Source organism: Ovis aries, chromosome 3, assembly GCF_016772045.2.
Source record: "Ovis aries strain OAR_USU_Benz2616 breed Rambouillet chromosome 3, ARS-UI_Ramb_v3.0, whole genome shotgun sequence".
NCBI classification, from domain to species: domain Eukaryota; kingdom Metazoa; phylum Chordata; class Mammalia; order Artiodactyla; family Bovidae; genus Ovis; species Ovis aries.
Window position 1 is genome coordinate 74,471,101 of NC_056056.1, and position 16,750 is coordinate 74,487,850.

General features: G+C 37.1%; 1 protein-coding gene across 34 annotated transcripts in view; it reads left to right on the plus strand.

The window, feature by feature from the left end:
- The window catches only part of NRXN1 (neurexin 1), a 1,208,609-nt gene that overhangs the window by 1,168,921 nt on the left and 22,938 nt on the right, over positions 1-16,750 (plus strand). For 18 of the 34 annotated variants that reach the window (XM_042246177.2, XM_060413886.1, XM_060413879.1 and 15 more), the window contains one exon: positions 9,511-9,598. In XM_042246177.2, coding sequence (XP_042102111.1) covers positions 9,511-9,598 — 88 coding nt within the window. The remainder of the gene's footprint in view (positions 1-9,510; positions 9,599-16,750) is intronic. The other 16 variants (XM_060413877.1, XM_060413887.1, XM_060413881.1 and 13 more) reach the window with 1 other exon arrangement.

Here is a 16,750-nt window from a genome sequence, read left to right on the forward strand (position 1 = left end):
AGGTTACCAGCGAGACTGAAACGAGTGTACTCAGCAAGCGGTGCCGAAGTAAATCACATCCCTACATAAAAGGGATCTTCCCAAGAATTAGCAGCCTTTATATGAAGGGCCATTTGGAGTGAGAGGTACAGATCTTATTCGAATAACTGAGGGGACAAAAGGATTTCTTGGCATGAAAAATATTCAGTTAAGTGGACATTTGGCTGCCTTCCTTAGGCACTCCTAGAACAGTTCCTCCTATTGTCATGTGAGGGAAAAAATAACTCTGTATTAGTTGTAATAATAGCGTAGAAACATTGCTTGAGAGAACTTTCTATGTTTATAAAGTGCTTTCACACATTTCAAAATGGATCCTCATAATACCCCTATGAGATGGAGAAGTTATTTTGTCATATAAAAATGATTGTATATACATTTTTCCACATTATATATAATACATATACACATATATATAGTTACATATATAATGTGCATATTCTTATATACTGTTGCAAACACAGAAACCTTTTCAAGATGGTAATACTGCTTATAAAACCCAGATCAAGACTTTATATATATTTCATATTATTGATCAGCATGCAACGAAGTAAACTGAAGTAGTTCAACAGTAACATATTCCAAATACATATAAGGAACCAAAGTAAGTACGCATCACAAGGAGTGAAATAGTCAGATTTTGAGGCTTGGAGGTCCAGTTTAACTATAACCAGCAAGGACTCCATCTTCTTAGTTCATGAACACAATAACATTTTAACAGTTAAGCCAGATCACGTTTACTCTTAATCACTCTGCCAGAAGCGCTCATAGAGTCGCTGCTCAGATACTAGGTAAGATATTGGTATAGAACCTTGCAGATATACAACAAATGGGTAAAAAAAAAAAAAAAAATCAGAAAACCAGCTGTCAATTATATCAACGTTATTTCCAACCACATCCCTATTTCTTGCTGTCGCATACTTCAAGGATTGTGTGGGATGGAAGTTCTCATTTATTTCCAAGTTAAAGCTCTATCAAGGGAACATTTCTCATGGTCCTGCCCTGCAGGGAAGAAGTGTTCTGGATGACTAGCTGCCTGTGGCTCCTTCTATACCTTGACTTCAAACCTCCAATTCTAGGGGTATGATGTAAATGAGACCATCCTGCTCAGTGAATACATATTTAGATTGCAACTGGAGAAGCAACCAGTATTATTAACAAATGGTCACTTCCACTTATTTATTCCTAAGATATAATGAGATAATTTGACAAAACCCTAATGATGGTTATGTGAGAGAGACAAAGATAAATATCTCATTAGCACCGATATTGTGAAAACAGAAGTTAATAAGAGAGACTTTGGAAGTTTTCATCAGTGGATTAATGAGAAGAGAAAGAGTCCATTGAGTTAGTTTTGTAGCCAGTGTGGCCTGCAATGTTCTAAGTCAAGGGGAAAAATAGGAGAACTTTCAATAATCTACATTTTCTTTCTGTCCTGAAGAATTTAGTTATGCATTTATATGCAGAGATGGGAGTCCAGGTGTTTAAAGTCTTTTAAAGAGTAAGTTAACAAAAGTAAACACAAGTAAAGAACTTTCTGGGTTTACTCCATTTCAGAGCAATGCTGCTGCTGCTAAGTCACTTCAGTCGTGTCCGGCTGTGTGTGACCCCATAGAGGGCAGCCCACCAGGCTCCCCCGTCCCTGGGATTCTCCAGGCAAGAACATTGGAGTGGGTCGCCATTTCCTTCAGAAATATTGTTCTATAAATATTTGAATTTTTGTAAGTGGAGTAAACAGGTAAACTCCAGAATTCATTTTATTCCTTTTTTAGTGCCACTGCATGTGCTGCCATATCCAGTGATGCAATAGCTGTGGATGTCTCCCAGTACTCCCTGTGGGCTTTCTTTATGAAACATTTAGTGGTTACTTATGTAAAATCCAATACTTTCCTTTGCCACCTTTTAATTTACCTTAAATTTATTTCATTTTGTATCTTTTTAATCACATCAAACCCTTTAAAAACAAAATGGTTTGAGATGGATGGGGAAATGAGTAGATAACTGGATGAGTGATGAACGGAAGGATAGAAATCACCTGGAATGACAGTCAGTCATAATCTACTGGGAGTCAGAATTATCTCATAGTCTTGCTATTCATTTGCAGTATAATTGGGATCAAACAAAGAGACTTAGTTTTCTAGCTTCAGTTTCCTAATATGTAAAATCAAGAACTTGGACTAATGATCACTAGGACTAACGATCACTCAGTCTAAGAAGATAGATAACTCCTTGACTAAAGTATGATTCCATTTGCTAGCATGTTTAATGCTAACAAGGGAAACTTGGATTTGGGGGACATGTTGTTGAAACTATCCATCATAGGCCTTTTACAATTATAAACTGTTTTGGCCTCATTACCAGTAAGGATTTTCAGTTCAACCTGTGTAACTAATTAGTCTATTCAGCCATAATAGTTAGACGAAAGATTCACATTGACACAGCTAGAAGCATAGATTTACACTGTAAACATCTGTAATTATTTCTTTAATTTGGAAATGTCCAAATCCATTTCAGAAAGGTCTTTGTTCAAAACCAAAACAAACCAAGAGGAAGTGCGTTCAATCACATGCATATTCTAGTTTCCCTTTTAGCATCTCCACTCCACTACCAGCATTCTTTGGAGGTCTTACACTCCCAAATTATAATTCATGGGGATCCAAGAGAATAGATTATTCCAATTCCTTTCTGAAAATTTTAACTTTCCTTTTAACTTTTCCTTTGGCTAGTGCTCCTACTTGCTTTGGCTTAAAATGGAAATGAGCATAGAGGTCATCAGTATCTCAAAGAAAGATAAATTTTCTTCAAAAAAAAAAGATTAATTTCAAACTTCCTGATACCAGGTTTGTATTTTGCAGGGACTTCCCTAGTGGCTCAGAGAGTAAAGAATCCGCCTGCAATGCAGGAGACCCAGGTTCAGTTCCTGGGTTGGGAAGATCCCCTGGAGGAGGGCATGGCAATCCACTCCAGTATTCTTGCCTGGAGAATCCCACAGACAGAAGAGCCTTGTCAGCTGCAGTCCATGTGGTCACAATGAGTCAGACACAACTGAGCAACTAACACTCTTTTGTATAACTTTGCTAAAATATAATTTTTTTGTTTCATTAAGCAGGGATTCAGTTCATTTCTTTCTCTCATAAATTCATTTTTCTATGGCATTCTTTCCACATCCCTGTCTTCCCCTTTAGAGTTTTTCCTGTTAGGATGACCAGTATCAAATGCATATAAAAATGCATGTTAGAATGAGTAAGGCATTAGTGATATCTTTATGTGGTAAGTTTTTCTATCCAGTTTGTTTGCACTGTTCTGAAACCATTGCATACATTTTAAACAGCCAAGAAATTCTGAAGAAAATCGAATGACTTTCAAGTCTGTCATTTCCAAGAAGACAGCTGATTTATAGTCACTTTTTATAATAACCTAAAGCATCGAGAGAAAAAAATTAAAGAAATGTGAAAGCTGGCTGTTTTCAAGGATATTTGAGTTTTTCCCTAAATATTCATGAATGCCAATGTTCAAACATTCAAATTGGGTTAATAAGTCTACAAACGGGTATTTTTTTGGCACTTAGCTGTAACACTCAGAGTAATAGTACCTTCACCTGCATTCTGCATAAGCATGTTGTTGGTAAATATTTAATGAAGTAATCGAGATGGAGGCACTCTTACATTTCAATCAAAATAAGCAATTAGCTTGATTGTTATTGTTTCTATTAATGAGTGAATTGTTCCTATGCTTTAGAGTAGAATGTGCACAATCAATTATTTGCAGCTGTGAATCACAACTTAAACTGTCTCAGGTAGTAACCATATTTTGTGCCCATCAAAAAATGCTGTGCCCAGATGAGTGACTAATTTGTTGGTGACTAATTGATCTTCCGGAGAAGGCAATGGCACCCCACTCCAGGACTCTTGCCTGGAAAATCCCATGGACAGAGGAGCCTGGTAGGCTGCAGTCCATGGGGTCACTGAGTCAGACATGACTGAATGACTTCACTTTCACTTTTCACTTTCATGCATTGGAGAAGGAATTGGCAACCCACTCCAGTGTTTTTGCTGGGAGAATCGTAGGGACGGGGGAGCCTGGTGGGCTGCCATCTATGGGGTTGCACAGAGTTGGACACAACTGACGCGGCTTAGCAAGCAATTGATCTTCATGTTCTTTGTTACTCATGTGCTGGAGCTAAATGGATCCTTCATATATTGGATCTCAGGTTATTATTATTATTTTTATTAGATTACTGAGCATGGGATTGATATCTTTATGTGGCATCTGCTACTCAAAGAAACAAATGAAAAATAAGAACCAAAGCTTGACTGAAATGATGGAATATGCAAAGTTTCTAAAGTCCTTCTACATTTTAAATAGGATTAACTAAAATTACCTATATGATGTATTTCTTTAGTGGTTTGATTTGATCATATTGTTTGGGAATTCTATATATGTCTTACAATTGGGGTTTTTTGTTTTTGTTTTATTTGTACTTTTTCTCCTTTGGTGAAAACTCTAACTTCCCCCACCTAAAACTTCTTGCCATGTAGATTATCAGTGCAATGGTTCAGACTAGTTTGAAGGGTTTGTGTCGCTAGTTGTGAATCCTGGCTTTTTTTTTAAATTTTTTTCTGCAAAGTTCACCTACTGATAAATCTGATAGGGAAAACTGTCAGATTCAGTGCTGAAAGGCAGATATGAATATTCTTTTCCTTCCTGAGCAGCTTCATGTAAACAGAAGTATCAGCCAGAACAAGTGTCCATCAGTCAGTCAAATACATCACATGTTAGGTGGCACTATACTCAACCAGTTGTCTCAGTCAGCTTAGTCTAAGTGTCCATCACAGCCGTGAGAAACTAGACCAAATACTGTTACAGTGAGGGAGCACCGTTGCTCGAGACAACTATATTTTATGTCGTATTTGGATGTATAGCTGAATAGACTGCTGCTGTGTTTTGTTTTGTTTTGTTTTTTCCCCTCTCCTGCCTGCGCACTGCTTGGCATGTGGGATCTTAGTTCCCTGACCAGGGATCAAAACCATAAACATGCCTCCTGCGTTGGGAGCACGGAGTCTTAGCCACTGAACCAGCAGGGAACTCCCATACTGTTGCTGTTTAGAAATAAAGTTTCAATTGAAATTTTAGAGTAAATCAAGAATTTCTTTGTGGGTATCAAATTCATAGTGGACGTCTTTGCACAGTTTAAGTGTGCTCCTTTCCTTACAAAGCAGATTTGTCCCGGTAGAGTTTGCTTGTAGGTGTTTCCATTAGAATGTTTCAGTCTTCAGCAAAACTGTTTACCACGAGGGATAAAGTCTAGCAATGCTACTCTGAGCAAGGATATAATATTACAGACTAAGTTTATCCATTCTCTCATCATATCTTCTTACCACACAGATATGCAATTGTGCTATATTCAGAAAGTAAATATGCCACAAATTCCGTCATTAAATGTGGTGATAGGCAAAAAGTCTCTCTGCAGAACAAAAATACATCAGTGTTTCTCTACTTTCTAATCCACTGAATGGTCACTACCTAATAACTCTGAACATTAAATAAATTAATGTTGATTTAGTATGTAAAATAAACTAAAAATCAGCCACCTCCTGATTTTTCTAATGTCTTACTATACATTAAAAACTTCCTTTCCCTCCCATTCTGAGTACATTTTCCTCCCCTATACCAGGTCGGTACTGATCCATAAAACATGTGAATTAAGTTTCATGTGCCTTTAATTCTTGAATTGTGTACAAGTCATTTTTCCCCTAAAGATAAAGAAACATAAAATAGTTTTAGCAGACATTTTGAACAAACACAGACGTTGGCCATGAAAATGTCCAGACCACTCTGAATTAAGGGAGACCAGCATGCGCTTTGACGTCTGAGTGGTTAAATACACAGTTAGGGATACTTATCTAAATGTATGGTTATGAAAAGACAGTGCCTTTGCTTGATCACTATTCTGTCTTCTTCAGCAGGTCGTCTCTTTTCTGAAAAAGGTTATAAACATCAGGGAAAAGGATATTGAAGAATAGAATTGATTAATGTGACATATTTGAGTTTCTTCTACCTCTCTTCAACAGCATGTCATAGGGAGACCGTTCCAAACACAGTGAATTAAATTTAAATTACACAGCTTTGGCTAGAAAAGTGTTTAGTTAATTCAGCCCTTGGAATGAAATTTGATTTCCCCCCCTACACTTAAGCCACTTCCTGATTTTTCATACAGTGATGATTTCTATCAAGGCATCTATTGATTTGAGATCTCTTATTCACAAGACTGTTGCTGGATTTTAATTTCTGAGAGAAAAATATGGAAAAAGTATATTGTTTATATCAGGGAAAGTACACTAAAAACTAAAATATAGTTGTACAATAGGGTGATATTTGTATGGTGACTTTTTTCCTACTGTAAAGGGCTATAGGAGGTACTATTTATTCTATGACATCTTTTGTTATTTTAGGTACTGTGATTTGTGAAAGATAACACTGAGAACATTCTGACACTTTCTGTTTGCTGTGGAATTGTTCCAGGAGGCTGTGGAATTGTTCCAGAAGGCTGTGGAATGTAAAAAATAGGTCGACTTTTAAAGCAAAATTTAACTTGTGCAGCCTAAATAATTTAGTTTGCCTGAAACACTACACTGAGTTACTCATTTCTTGTCTTTGAATTTCTTTTAGGAAGAAACCTTTATCATTTGTTTCTTATGTTTGACTTTTAATTCAGAATTTAAATCTAGGAAGCAAAAGATGGAAACTTAGTTCAGCCAAGTACCAATAGAGCTACTCTATTCTTGTATAAAAACTAACAAGAGATGTAAAGTTGAGAATAATTCACATGTACAACTTCTAGTTTAATATCTAAAATTAAGTTATAATGTGCAAAAAATATTACATCAGTGCTCCATTTGTGACACAATAATGTTGATACTATCACAGCTTCTGTAAATATTTCCAAGGTGCTCCTATTCTAGTTACTTTCCATGTACTAAGTTCATCTTTACAACAACAGTGACAGTGCTCTCCAATTTTTTCAGATGAGAAAAACAAGGAACAGAACAGTTTTTGAGTTTTTAGAGCAGAGGTTCTCAACTTCTGCACTATTAACACTTTGGAAACTTTGGAGTCAGATCTTTCTTTGCTGGGGGGCGCTGTCACATACATTTTAGAATTTTTAGCAGCATCCCTGGTGACCACTCATTGAATGCTAATAGTAGCTCACCTACTCCCATCCTCCACCCAGCTGATACAACTAAAACATCTCCAGACATTACCAAGTGTCTTCCCAGATGGAGGAAGGGAGAGGGGACCACATCACTGCCAGGATGCGAGACACTACATTAAAGAATTTGTCCACATCCTGCTCCTTCCACCACTCCCCCAACCAAGAACAAAACAACGTCCCTTTCTGGATTTCATCAACAGAGTTAAAATGCCTCAAGGAAAATGAGAAATTTTTTTCTAACTTGAAATTAATGTTAAAGAGTATCCACTTTGGTTTAAAAAAAGAAAAAAAGAAGAGTAGCTTTCCACTCGAAGTTGGCATTTGAAAAGCAGATTATCAGTTCCTGGGCGAATTGGAACAATTGACCTGGCAGACCTCTTAATCCAATAACTTGTTATTATCAAGTCAGTTTGGATGTTATCCCGAGAGACGTGCTCGTGCCAAAAGAAGGATGTGTTCTTGCCTTTTAAAGCTCACTTTAATGAAAGATACCTACGTGACTATCACACCAATTGCTGGTGGCTATCACTGGCATTAAAAGTTACAATTCCATGAAAATCAGCATTTGAACTTCTTCTTTTAATATGACAGCAACGAAATAAATGAATTTGGTGTCCAAACTTAATTGCCAAAAGGAATTAAAAGAAGAATAATGTGAAACCATCTCAAAATACTATTAAAAATACTATGTAAAGTTATATTGTGAAGCACTAACTTCTGAACAAATTCCTTATTCTTAATTAAAGACCTTGTACTTGAAACATTTTGAGCATAATTTTTGTCACAAATATACATCATCCCTTGTCTCCATTTTTCAAAGTGACACTGTTCTCTTAATATTTATATATCTATACTTAACCCTCTATTGGGCTTCCCTGATGGCTTAGAGGGTAAAGAATCCGCCTGCAGTACTGGAGACCTGGGTTTGATCCCTGGGTTGGGAAGATCCCCTGGAGGAGGGAATGGCAACCCACTCCAGCATTCTTGCCTGGAAAATTCCATGGACAGAGGAGCCTGCTGGGCTACAGTCCATGGGGGCACAAAGAGTCGGACATTACTGAGTGACTAATGTCACTAAGCATAGCACCCTTTACCCTCTATTCGATACTCCCTTAATAAAAATATACTTTATCATATTTCTTATTTTTTCTTTCCTTTAAGACTCCTATTATAATTCTACTTTTCAATAAGGATTTCATCAATATTGCAGTTCTGAATGTTATCTAAACAGTTATAATCTCTTAATCCTTAACAAATGTAATGAGATGTTTTCCTTCTTGTACCTTCAATTCTCTCTGTGTTGCCTTAGCTTTAGCCAAATATGATGCAAACCTTCAGTTACTATGAAATACCTATGCTGAGTTTACTGCTGCTTATAAGTGACAGCAAAGAATAGCCTTTAATGCTTGTAAATATGTTGATTATGTGACTAACTGCTAGGATTTACACACTCTGCTTTTTATTACACTGATGGTTATCTTCTTTGCTGTAAGTGCAATGAAGCAACTAAAATGTCACAAAGAAAACTGTCACCTCTATCCTGTTTGCTGTAAAATATCATTTTAAAGCATTTATTTTATGTCATTTATTCTGAAACTTTAATGGTGGCAAAGACAATGGGGAAATAATGCCTGATTTTTGAATATTGCAAAGATTAGAATTGAGTGTGTGAAAGCTCAACAAAAATGTTTAAAAATACCTTCCATGAACTGTATTTGCTTCCCTTTTTGCATCAGTGAAAAAATATTCTCTGCTTAATCTGCGTTTCCTAATAAAGACAGGCTATATCTCAAAGATACATTGAATTCTAGTTGGTCATGAATATAAAAGGTTATAGCTGTTCTGCTTTTAGGAAGCCAAGCACAAGCACGGCATAAAGCCCACTGATGCATACCTTGTAGCACTCCAGGGCTGTAATAAATTTCAGATCATCTGTTTCTGCCAGGCTGTTTTTTAAACCGCTGTCTTCTCCTGTGTGCAGCTTCACCGTGCAGTTAAATGGATGGGTATCTACAAGTTGGCTGCCACCTAGCCTCATGAAAAGTAAGCTAGAATCAAGGTTTCACAAATATTGCCAATTCTTCCATGAGGAACCTAACATATGTTGAAGAGTGTAAGCTCTGTGTCCTTGGGAAGGGAAATATTGAATTTGGTTTCTCAATCTGTCAGGTAAATGCAAATGGTGTTTAGTCCACAAGACAAAGAGGAAAAGATCTGTTAGGTCCCATTAAAGTAATCTACTGAATGTGATTCTTTTACAGACCACAGATGACATCCTTGTGGCCTCAGCAGAGTGTCCCAGTGACGATGAGGACATTGACCCCTGTGAGCCGAGCTCAGGTGGGTTAGGTTAGTCGACTTTTTTTCTTACTTTCTTTGGCTCAACTGTAAATCTTTGTTGCATGCTATAGTCCTTAAAAAAATATATCCTGCACTTATATCTAGAAGTCCTTAGTTTATAGTTTTTATATGGATAGAGTTCCCTACATTTATTGGGGAAAAAAAGGTTTTAAAACAAAACCCACCAAGATTATGTATTTCAGAAAAAGCAGTAGAGGACAGCACACAAGGCTCATACCTCATTGTTCCCATTCTATTAGCTCACAATGTAATTTTCAATATAATTATTTAAGGGGATCTCCCTTAGGTCACCTATAGTAAAACTGTAAAGCTTAAAAATTGCATTGCATTGTGGAAAATTATTTGACCTTTCTACTGACAAAAAGTCTTCACCTCTCATTCTGCCAGCAAATTATCTTAAGTGATATATTTCTGAATTTTAAAAGTAAGAGTATTACGGCAGTACAGGTACAGTCTTTGATTCATTTAATAGAGACATGTTTGAGTCTTCCCATGTCTCCCTAAAATTCAAGTTGATGTGTTTTAACTCTAGGTGATACATAATTTACCTTCCTTCTTTGTGATAAAATATGATTTATGTATTAATTTATGTATTTAATACATAAATATGGCTTCCCTGGTGGCTCAGTGGTAAAGAATTTGCCTGCTAATGCAGGATCCCTGGGTTGAGAAGATCCCAGGAGAAGGGAATGGCTACCCACTCCAGTATTCTTGTCTGGGAAGTCCCATGGACAGAGAAGCCTGGCAGGCTGCAGTCCATGGGGTCACAAAAGAGCTAAACATGACTTAGCGACTAAGCAACTGCTGTTTACCTGCAGCCTTGTACCATCAAGTGGTAGCTGTGGACCCTGAAAATGAATGAATCATAGCCTGAGTTTCATCTGCATACTCATAATACCAAGGATTAGGGTAATTTCCATTAGTTTCCTTTATAAGCAGTTTCTTAAAATTCAATAATTGTCTTGTTTAGGGTTCGAATCATTGAGGTGGGTATGGACTCACCACTATGGGATAATTCATGACTTCTGTAGATGTCACCTGTTACCCCAGGAGAACTTCATATCATAATGAAAAAATTAATGTGTAATTCTTCTGAAGAATATCATTTTCATCTACTCATTCTGATATTTCAATAAAAAATGATTCATGAAACATATGTTTTACCTCCTTTTGAATATCACTTCCCTGCACCCACTGGCTATGACTACTGACTGTCAGCATTTAGAGCAGCTCCTGAGTGCCCATGAGGAACAGAAGCTCAGCTGTCATCTCTCAGCAGGAGAAGGTCTTGAAGGTCCATCCTGGCTGTCTTCCCATCTTTCTTTTTCTCACCTCCATCCCACATATCGAAATTCTCAGCCTCCAGAACATTTTTCATGTACAGTTATTAGAATGTGACCTGATTCCCTTTTAGTTGTCTAGACAGACGTGGTCCTTTCCTGATACTGTTCTGGGCCCCCTCTTTTTTTTATTCTCATTCTATGTTAGTCAAAAAGGAAAAGCTAGTGCTTTTTTGTCCATTATGTCAGTCCACCTCTGTGCCTTATCCCTCCCACAAATGTCTTTTTTCCCCATTTCTCTTATTTTCATGTTCCTCACCATGACTGTCTTTTTTTTTGTATCTTCTCCGAGATCTTCCAGCATGGATCATTCATAAAACCAAGTCTGATGTTTGTTATACATTGATATGTGTGTGTCTCAACATAATGTTGAAAACAGTCTAGGTTCTTACTAATTATAGTACCTGCTGATTTTCCTCTGGGCCGAATCCTTCTTTTGCTGTCTGAGTGGAGGCTAATATTTTCTTTATATAGAATCCTCACCTTGAGTACCTAGTAACTTCAGTGTAAGAAGTCTAATTACATTTTAAATGGTCACTTTTTTTTCCCCCCTCCTTGAGCATAGTTAAATGATCCATTCTGCTAGCCATTGCTCCTAGGTCTTACTAACCTTTCCTTATAGACTAGTTTTCTGTCTTTCCCTTTGTCTAGGTCTCTGGCTCTAAGAAGAGAATGGTGGGCATGCAGAAAGAGAGAGATTATCACCCCTTCTTTTTTTTTTTTTTAAACCATTTCGTCATCTTCCTCTTCTTTTTTATTCACTGGGCTTTGTTAAATATTATAACACCAAAAGCAAGGAGCAGCTTGTTAATAACATACTCCAGATATTTTTTCTGCTTCTCTTTTCTTTACTAATTTCTCTCTTATCTGAAACAGTAGCATTTATTTTTCTGTTCATTACTTGTTCATTAGCATATAGTGAGACTCTTCACCATGTAAGAAAAGCTCCTTGAGCAGGAAACCCGTGTGTTGTTCTATGCAAGATTTGTTGCATGAATTTTGATTTTGTTCCACAGCCTGGAAATCTGCTGCTGGATGTTCAAGACACAGTAGGAACTGACCCCATCTGATGACAGCTACGATACTCTTGTACCAAATCTAGTTTTACTTGCCCTCCTGCCTCAGTGTTTCTTTCCTTATTCCCTAGTTTCCAATCCATCAGTTCTTCTCAAGGCTTAAACCAGAGTCTGTTGTTTCATGGCACCTTCCAGCATAGGCTTTTCTTGTGATCTTACCTCCCCTAGATGGTGTCTTGAGAGTATAGTCCATGCGTGGTTTCTCTTTCTATATTACATTCTGTGAGATCTCTTTTCTCCACTGCATTCTGCTATCCAGTTCCCTGTAATTTTTTTAAGACCATCTTTAATAATTCATGCAATGTTGCTCTTTTGGCATAATTGGCTCTGTTTGTATGACAGCTTCTGGTGAAATTCTTAGTTCATATGATTTTTTTCCTATTTTCCAACTGTTTGTTTTTAATTGAAGAGTTGTTTTTTGTTATCCTCTTTAAATATTGTTTACTGCTAGGATAGCCTTCCTCTGATCTCTTAAATAGCTTTTCCTTACTTGCTTTGTGTCTTGAACACAAAATAAAACAACATAATAAAAAATTGCAGTTGCTGATATTATTAGACTTTGGATACTGTTAGATATACTTCAATAAAAATTATGTCAGATATCAGCAGGTTTTATTTGGGAAACTGTTTGTTTAGGAAAGTAGTATCTTGGGTTAAATATTTAGAATTGGATATACTTGCTAAGCAAGAGAGGCAGGTTCAGTCCCTGGGTTGGGAAGACCCCCTGGAGGAGGAAATGGCACCCTACTCCAGCACTCTTTCCTGGAAAATTCCATGGACAGGGAAGCCTGGTGGGCTACAGTCCATGGCATCGCAAAGAGGTGGGCACAACTGAGCACCCACGTGCAGCAGCAGCATACCTGCTATGCACTTTTGCTACTCCTTAAGCAAGTGAAGACAAATATTTTTGTAAAGAGATCCATATTTACTTTTATAGGTAGATTACCCAAATGTTCTGTATATTTCATACCAATGTCTTTCAGTCTTCCTGAATATTTACATATGAAATTTCTCTAATCACCTTGCCCAAAACTCTCCCCCAAATGCCTTCTTCTTCTCTGAAAATGTGCTATGCTTATCATTTAGGTATCTTCTTAAAGCTACTGAGTACTCACTAAGGCATTAATGAAGTGAACAGGAAAAATCTGGCATCATCTTGAATGCAAGTCAATTAACACCTTTTATGAAATGCTTGATAAATTTGAATACCATGCACTTCCACCCAGATCTCTTAATGAAGAAGGAGGTTGAATATTTATTTGGTAGATTGTCAGTCTCACCACTGACCAAAGAGTGTTGGGAATTATTGTGCACTCACTGTTGTGTTAAGCTCTGGGGGAAAAAAAAAATAGAAAGTCTGCACCTTCAGTTCCATTCTACAAAAGGACTACATTCATTTTACCCGTTTTTCAGCTATTCTTTATAAGGAACAGGATCTTTATTTTTGACATTAAAATAACACCTGTTTTTCAGTTTGTTGCAAGAATTAAAACTAACATACTGGACAGAGGAGCCTAGTGGGCTATAGGTCATGGTGTCACAAAGAGTTGGACATGACTGAAGTGACATAGCATAGCATATATATAAGATACCTACTGCAATGCCCAGCATAAGCTAGAGCATAAATGCTGGCTTTTCTTTTGCCCAATTCAGTTATATAAAAAAGAATATTCAAGCTACTTTTTTCCCTTTTACGTACAGCTGTTACTTTTCCTGGCTGAAAATTGGTGGGCAACTGATGAAACCACTAAGGCCTCCTGATGGGAACTGTACATGTTGAAACTAGATCAGGAGCAACCCCCTATGTGGGAACATATGGAACTCAATTATACTTGATTCCAGCCACACTCTCTGGTTTGGTTAGCATCAGATGACAATTTCACATTGTTATAAACAGTGTTTTAGAATATGAGAGGGTGGCTGTTCAATCCAGCAGGTCTAATTGAACCCCAACTCTTAGTCGACAGGTGGAAATCTGAAGCAGCCATTGGTAATTAGGTTGCAGCCCACCGTTGCCCTAAAATGCCTGATTTTAGCTGTCTGGACGTGTGAGAAGTGGCTGACTTTTCCTTCATATTTTTGTCAAAAGCATTTGCTCCTTCTGTGCTTTCCCTTCATCCTAGAGATATGGTTGTTAGAGTAAGTGAATTAATACTTGGATAGCTTGTGATAGAACAACGCCTTGCTCATGATATGTACAATATGAATGTTTGCTGTTATTAATTATGTATTATATAAATATACATATTTTCCAAGATGTTTCACTAAACACAGTTTTTATGAAACAGATTACTTTGGTTTATTAATAAACTGATAAATAACGACATGATAAACCACTGAAGTTCCACAGTGACCCTTACTCACATCTTAAGTTTGAGGACTTCTTCCAAATAGATTCTTTTTACTCATAACTCCTGAAGAAATTGGAAATGGTGATTTTTGTTTGATATTTGAGACCTCAATGAAGATAATGATCTTCTTTGCTATGAGGACTTCCTGATGAAAACTGGTTTGTCATTAGTTACAAAGAGGACATTATCAGGTTTGTTTCCTGGAAGTCCTATTTAGAGAGGAAAATTTTCTCTTAGATATAGAATACTTAAAATAATATGTTTATTCTCTTTGTGTATGAATGTGGGCAGTGGGTAGCTCATAGGATATGGGGCCATTCTCAAATCAGTTAAACCTTTGTCAAAGGAAAGAAAGAAAAGCTCTATTGAATAATTTAAAAATCAGTGTAGTAATAGGAGAAGAAAAGGATTGTCACTTGGGAGGCAATCTCTTAAACATTAGTTGAACCAGTGGGGATGAGAGTACAGCCCCTCAAAAAAATACTGTTTGTGGACTTCTCTCATGGTCTAATGGCTAAGACTCCATGTTCCCAGTGCAGGGGACCTAGGTTCAACGCCCGACTGGGGACCTAGACCCCACATGCCACAGTGAGAGAGCCTGAGTGCTGGAACTAGACCCAGCACAACCAAATAAATAGATGTTTTAAAAGCTTTGGTTGCCTATCGGTTGATCAGACTTCGGGATAAATGAGTAATAATAGATAACAGTAGCAACTAACAGTCTAGCAAAGATTTGTTCTGTGCTCATCATTGTCCTTAGTTCTTTATGAGCAATATCCTATTTTATGATTTGGCCACACTGAAGTATTTTCATAGCTAAGGAGATTCAGAGAGATTAAGTTACTTTTTTGTAACACAAGAGAAATAAGACATTCTCTAGTTTAGGAAAAGTGGCACTTTAATTTCTTGGAATGCAGAAAGTTGTTCTTTTAGAATTCAGGCACCTCACAAATATACGATTAATTTTTTAAATATTCATTTAAATAATTTCCATGGCTGGCATAAATTTTAAATTTGATGGCAAAAGGTCCTTTACATGTATTACTATTCATTAGGCTAAATTTGCTGCAATTACTAAGCAATTTCGTGTGGTGTTCCAGTGTGCTATTTTGAGAAAAGATGAGAGGATTTCTATTGAACTGATCCCATTAACCACATTAGGAATAAAGATATGTATATTGCACAAGGTGCATCTTTTTATTAACTAAGTAATCATAATCATTTAAAGGAATGTATTATTAGATCATATTTTTAGAGGTTGATTAGAAGATAATTTTGTGGTACATTTAAATTTGGGGTATTTATTATGTAATTATTCAAAAGCAAGTTTAATTAACCTGTAATAGCCAACACATTGCTGTTAAAATGGGGAATTTTGAGCTGTAGCCAGCAAAACAGCAGTGATGAGTGCTCCATTTTTGGAAACATCTAGAGCAGCTCTCTTGAAGAGTCACTCCAGAGTCAGTAGTGAGGACCCAGCTGATCACATGGGTACAGGACGGGACAGCGGGAGCTTGGGCCCTGATGGGCTAGGTGGCTTTCAGCGAATGACACATTGGTGGAAGAACTTCTTTTTTCCATATAAATTTAATTCTCCAGAAAACTGGAATAAAAATGAATTGCTGTGTAGTTAAAATGGAAGAACGTCATCAGACATCATCTGCACTTTTCCCACTATTTTTCTGAGAGCAGTAATAACAAAACAGAATTATCTTGAACAGAGTTAAACAGGCAAGGGAGACCTATTCAAGACAATTGTAGAGAAGGAGCCCAGAATTCGATCTGAGCTCAATTCAATATGAAAAAAAGAAAAAAAGAAAACTGGAGAGTTTTTAAGGGCTGGAGTGAAGGGCTCATAGTCCATAGACCTTCTGTGTTGGCTAATTGGTTTCACCCAAAGGAACACTAAACCCTCTTCTTTGAATAACTTCAAGGCTGAAGGTTGTTTTATGAGTTGGAGCAAAGTGTACTGCCTCAAGGTAGGATCCTATTTTCCCCACAGAAATTGGAAGGAGAGCTGTCCTTCCTTGAAAGCTAGGTTTCAAAATGAGGGCTCCTAGGTCCTGGAGAAAAATAATCCTGGGTGGTAACACTGAAAAGAAGTTTTAAAAATATTTACACATCAAAGGAACAGAGAAAAAATTAGAAATTACAAGTTTTATGAAGTAAATGCTCTAAGAAAAAGGAGGCCAGGGCCCTAGAGACAGGACGAGAGCTGTCTGAAGTTTGGCCAAGCGGTGGAGAAGGTTAAGATCTTGTTTAGAGAAGGTGATTCTCCCTTTAAGACAACCTGTTTCATTTACCACAATTAGTTCCTACCAGGAGATCACTAGAAAACAAAATAACAAGGGAAGGGAGTATTACTTATGATTG